Source organism: Kogia breviceps, chromosome 15, assembly GCF_026419965.1.
Source record: "Kogia breviceps isolate mKogBre1 chromosome 15, mKogBre1 haplotype 1, whole genome shotgun sequence".
Lineage (NCBI taxonomy): Eukaryota > Metazoa > Chordata > Mammalia > Artiodactyla > Physeteridae > Kogia > Kogia breviceps.
Window position 1 is genome coordinate 43275474 of NC_081324.1, and position 6000 is coordinate 43281473.

General features: G+C 37.2%; 1 protein-coding gene across 1 annotated transcript in view; it reads left to right on the top strand.

Moving 5' to 3' along the window:
• KLHL14 (kelch like family member 14) overlaps positions 1 to 4607 on the top strand; it is a 100382-nt gene extending 95775 nt beyond the window's left edge. Inside the window, exons 7-8 of the mRNA XM_059040333.2 lie at positions 3 to 160; positions 2247 to 4607. Coding sequence (XP_058896316.1) covers positions 3 to 160; positions 2247 to 2387 — 299 coding nt within the window. The 3' untranslated portion in view covers positions 2388 to 4607. The remainder of the gene's footprint in view (positions 1 to 2; positions 161 to 2246) is intronic.
• Positions 4608 to 6000: the final 1393 nt, after the last annotated feature.

Here is a 6000-nt window from a genome sequence, read left to right on the forward strand (position 1 = left end):
AGGTTTCTCCCACCTCGATGTAATGCTCGTGGAATGCTATGACCCAAAAGGTGACCAGTGGAATATTCTCCAGACTCCCATTTTGGAGGGTCGCAGTGGTCCTGGCTGTGCAGTGCTAGATGACAGCATTTACCTTGTGGGAGGCTACAGCTGGAGTATGGTACGTGTCCACATTTACCTCTTCATCCTTTTTATTTGTGCTTCCTTTTTGTTTCTCTCCAAATGTGTTACCACCCACACAAGTACCTTTTAAGAGTAACATGTTTTTATGCACGCAGTAAATTGCTTTAAGCTGTAAAATAGACTCAGTGTGGTTGCTGTAGAGCTGTCTTGCTATCTGGTCAATTGTATCCCAAAATGTGGTAGGTGTCTGCTTCCCTCCCACCCCCATGCTTTCCAACTAAAAGTCAGACTGAAGTGGTTTTTACAAATGTTCTATTAAAACTGTTTGACTGGGAGAGTCTGAAAAGTTTCTGACCAGATAAGCATAAAAAATGGAAATTAATTGTTCAGTTACCCGCAAATTCTATTTAGGATTATGTAATTTGCCATTGCTTTCCACTTTCCCCTCTCTTTATGATGAAAATTTCTAAACATACACAAAAACTGAGGGTTCAATGTGCCCTTGTTAATGCATCATCCAACTTTGACATCCATCAGTACTTTGCAGTACTTACTTCATCTATCCTCCCTTTAAAAAATTTGGTTGAAGCAATTTGAAGCAAATTCTAGACATGTTATTTCACCCGAAATGCTTCAGTATTCCTCTAAAAAAAAAAATCACTTGTTTATGTAAACACACTATCATTATCACACTCAATAAAATTAACAATAATTCCTTTATATACAATCCATTTTCAAGTTTATCCCATTGACTTGAATAAAAATGTATTTTTCAAATTGATATGTTCAAATCAGGATCCAAAAAGTCTCACTTGTATTTGGTTATTATATCTCATACATATCTTACAATCTGGAGAATTACTCCTGCCCCTCTTCCTGTCCCATGCCATTGTCTTGTTGAAAAAGCAAGGTCAGTTATCTTATAGAATATCTGACACTCTCGAATTGCCTAATGATTTCCTATGTTGTCATTTAAAAATAGTCCTGTCTCCCTATTTCCTATAGACTGGAAGTTAGAGATAAGGACTTAAGTTCAGCTTTTCTCTGTTTTAAATTTTTTTGTTATTTATGTACCATTTATTTATTTATCTATTTATTTGTCTATTTATTTATTTTAGCGAGAACATGTAAGGAGGTGGCTGTGTAATTCAAATAACATCACATCAGAAGACACATAGGGTCTATGGTCTACACAGTCACTTTTTAAATGATGACCGTTCCTATATTTTCCTATTTATATGTGTTGGTTTTATAAGATTAATTTGGGATTTTAATAATATTAATTAGTTTTATTTCTTTTGCATCCAACAAGATTGTTATATAAAATCTGGAGGAGCTTTAAAAAGCTATTAGTTATTTGGAAGTGAATGTGTATTGACATATATCACTAGATATTGGTACATGTGCCCTTTTGCTAGTGGAAATTGATAGCTGCAAGAGTATGTATGTTTGGAACCAGAAACCAGGAATACACTTTCAGAAAATGATTATGTTGGTTGGGATTATTGTTTGTTTCTTGTCTATGGTAAAAACAAAGCTGCTTTGGTTTAGGAAGGGAAATATTATACAAGCACTAGCCTCAGAGGTTGACAAAGGAAACGAGATTAAAGACATTTTTTATTTCTCATGTGGCCTTTTCAAAATAAATAAGTCAATGTGTGAAGAAGTTGGCACATCTTCATTTCCAGTTTATTTTAAACTGGTTTTGAACCCCATCTCCGATTCTTTATAGTAGTAAGATAAAAATGGTAAAGTGAGGTGACAATCTAAAATCCAATTTACTTCTTTTATTTGAATATTTAAGATAAATTTTTCCTTTTTTTTAAACTTAAACCAGAGGGATAATTTCCAACTTGAGGTAAGTTATCATAAGGGATTTATAAATCGTCTAGGGTGTTGTAGGTACTTGACTTTTATTATTAGTCACACACACATACAAAAACCCAGATTTTGAAATCTTGCCAATCCCAAATTTTCCCTTAGAGTACAATGGTTTAAAATCCATTGCTTTCATTTGGAATTTTTTAGCAAGAGCAGAGAAAAAATATTGTCTTCCTAATGTAAATGTGATAAATAAGCTTGCTGTGGCAATTCTCTAAAGGCTCTCTGCTCTGCCATTTCAGGGAGCCTACAAGTCATCTACAATATGCTATTGTCCAGAAAAAGGCAGCTGGACAGAACTTGAAGGAGACGTAGCAGAACCACTGGCAGGTCCAGCCTGTGCAACAGTTATCCTGCCTGCCTGCGTACCTTACAACAAATAACACCAGGAAACCCTGGAATGAACAGTATCACATTCTAGGAAGCAATGACAGGTGACATCCCTATTACAATAGGAAATACATCCTAATGGTACAACTGCCGAAACTCCATTCTTGGTTTCTGATGATTTACAAGAAGCTACAAAAGAAAAAGACCTGTCCTTGAACAGGTACTCTTGTCTGTAACTCGGATTACACCGAACTTCCTGTGGTGACAGACTCTTCCATTTCAGACTGGTTTTAACTTGTCCCAGCTTTACAAAAACTCCTCACATGGATCTCAACTTTCAAAAGGAGAAAGATAAAATACAGGAGAGTGCCCCCCAGAGAGACTTAAGATCAGTATTGTGCATTGTAGTCTACCTGCATGTGATCTATGTTGAAGTTTTGGGGATATTGTGTTCATGAATGATTCAAGATTTGACCCACCAAAATACTCACACTGCATTACAGAAATTGCCACTTGATTCTATATTCCTAACCTGTGGCTACTTCACAGATTCCGTAGGCAACACAGTTATAGAAAATCATATAAGATTAAAGAGGAACATTTTTGTTTCCATATAACTTCATTTCATATACCTTCTGCCTCTTACAGCACCTCGTGGGAATGTAGAAGAGAAAGATATTGGCTCCTGTAGCAATTGCTTTCTGCCCTGTAGGTTCCAGGCTAGCCAGAGTCATAATTTCTGTGTCCTCAATTTTATCCAAAAGATTAAGACAAAATACGCTGTGTCACTATTCAGTTTATAGAGGCTCACGCTTTCTCATTTGGAGCAGCATATAAGTCATGAATACACCTGGTCTTTGCTTCAAAAATATAGGACTGACAAAGACAGTCATGCAATATTGAATACTCTGTGAATAGCACATCTGACCCAAACTTAACCCCTAATGAAAACTGAGAGATTGCTTTCAGAAATTCAGGGACGAAAAGACAGATTTCTCTTAAAACCTGTCCCCTTTTCTCTCTGTCCCTAAAACACACAACTTGAAGAGCCTCAGGAGCAAACCGTAGCTCCTAACAAAATACCTCCCCCTCGGCTCTAAAAAAAGCTCTAGATGTGGCTCTAGAAAAGCCCATGACGGACCCTCCTTCTTCCCCCAACTCATTACATTTCTTTGTTATCACCAGAGATGCCTGGGCTCAGTTAAGCGAGCAATAGCTAGCTGTCTTGAGAAGCATGAGGAATTTAGGAGCAGAAGGTCAGGAGAGCATGAGACAGTGGCAGTGCGGCCCATCAAAAGAGAAAAACTAGGGCTTCCCTTCCCTGGTGGCTCAGTGGTTGAGTGTCCGCCTGCCGATGTAGGAGACACAGGTTTGTTCCCCAGTCCGGGAGGATCCCACGTGCCGCAGAGCGGCTGGGGCTGTGAGCCATGGCCGCTGAGCCTGCGCATCCGGAGCCTGTGCTCCGCAATGGGAGAGGCCACAGCAGTAAGAGGCCCGCGTACCGCAAAAAAAAAAAAGGGGGGAGAGAAAAAGTAGCAGGAACACGGATTTGCTTTTCAAGCTCTTCAGAGCTGGCACAACAATAGTTAGGAATAAATCAAAGCCTAAAATATTTTGTGAATCACCCAGAGATGTTGTTGAATCCCTCAACAAGTGTGTCTTTCAAAAACAACCTCACAGGGAAGCCACAGATTTAAAATGTCTTGGTGATAAGTTTTCACTGTGGAGCATGTCCAGATGGATGGGTGTACTAGAATCCAATGCCGTTTCTACAGTAAAGTGCAATCTTTGTTGTTTTTGTATTTATTTGTATGTTCAGATCCAAAGGATCCGTTGTAAAAAAATATATATAAATATATATATATCCAGTGCAATCAACTTTCATTTCATTTTTCCTTGATCGCATATGAGTATAGAGAAACAAAGAAAAGTTACAGTACTTTGTGAGAAAATCCCATCTGACGTCATGAAGAATACAAGGTCTCCTTCAAAACCTTTTATCATCAACGGTCCCCATTTCTTCTGAAAGTCACCATTTATACAAGGGTATTTGCTTTCCTTGGACTTGTTCTTCATTTATTTTTTATTTTTAGCCAAAATAAAAGCATTTATGAGAACTATAAGTAAAGCTTTCTGTATTTCAGAAAGGCACAAACTATTAGAAAGTGAAAAGTGAATAAATAAGCCACAGAGAATGTAAATTTTGTACAGTATTAGAATGTGTAAATGAAGCTTGCTTGGAAGGGGAAAACTTTAAATAAAAACTTTATGTACTAATTCAACTGTCTCTCCTATTCTGACTTATAAAGCATGTGTATAAATCTACACATTAAATTGTTTGAAGGTTTGTAATAGGTAAATGCATAAATATTTTTATTCTACAGATACACTTTACAAGTTTATTTAGCTTCCTGGCAGTATGTAGTATGTATGTAGTACGAACAATGTTAAAAATTACAGAATGTTTCAGAGAAAAGTGTTGTGAGTTAAAAATCATGAATTGAATCTGGTTTTTCCACTGTAAGAGTGTTGCAATAAGGCACACTTAAGATCTGATAACCAAGTATTTATAGAAATTGCTAGAAGCACCATATGCATTAAATAATACTTGCACACTTAGGATAAATGAATCACATATTTAATTAGGTCAATTATCTAAATATATAGTGTTCCATTTTATTTTCTTTTTAGAAATCTGAAAAAGAAGCTGTGCAGGGCAAGGAAAGGACTGGGCTATAGAAGACAATAGGAGTAACTGAGGCACGTGGCTATAGGTTTGGGCAAGCTTCCAGGTAAAGAGCCTGAAAGCTAGAAAGAATTTAATGCTTCCCAGCCAAATATTCCATTATTAATGATTAAACTGATAATTAGAGGGTCATTTGACCCTCTGTAGTATTCTACAGAAGCAAGAGTAATGGAGTTTCTTTTGCCCACTGAATCTTCAGCTCTCCATGCTAGTGTAGCATAGCAGAAAAGGTCCTTTTCTATAGTAGCTTCTTATCCTGAGCCAATGGCTAGTTGTTGCAGAACTTCTTTCATATACTGTGAAGCCCCAAAAGCTGTAGTGCTGACCAGTTATCATGATCAGTTAAGCAAATATACTTGGCTTGTTCCTAATCCCAAGGGACCACCTATTTTAAGTCCATAACTAAACTAAAACTGGCTAAACTTGGAGGAGTGAGTATAGGACCAGATTTTTTAATTACTTAGGCTATGTCTGTGGTCTTTAAATTAGTACCTGTGTTTGTTCTCCCCTGTAAGGGCCAAATTTCTATTTTCCCAGCTGCTTGACACTTACATCACTAAACAAACTCATCATTATCAACATTGTAATACCAAGTATTTATTGAACATATCCCAAAAGGCATCACTGTAAATGCCAGGCTTCTGTTTAAACCTGGTTCTCTAGGTTAAAATATTTTTAAATGAACAAGCAAACTGGCTAAAATAAGATTGGTAAAGCATACCAAAGCCAATTAATACACACTGCTGGGTATCTTAACAGACTGAGTTCCCGCAGATGAGGTAGGAGGAAGACCATGACTGATCAAGCCTGACTTTCTAGAAGCGCCTGACCTAGAGGATGTTGGAACTTTGGTGGAAAATAAAATGGCAATAAGAAGCAGCAGAAAGGTCAATATAAGAAGAAAATAAGGCTTCCCTTGT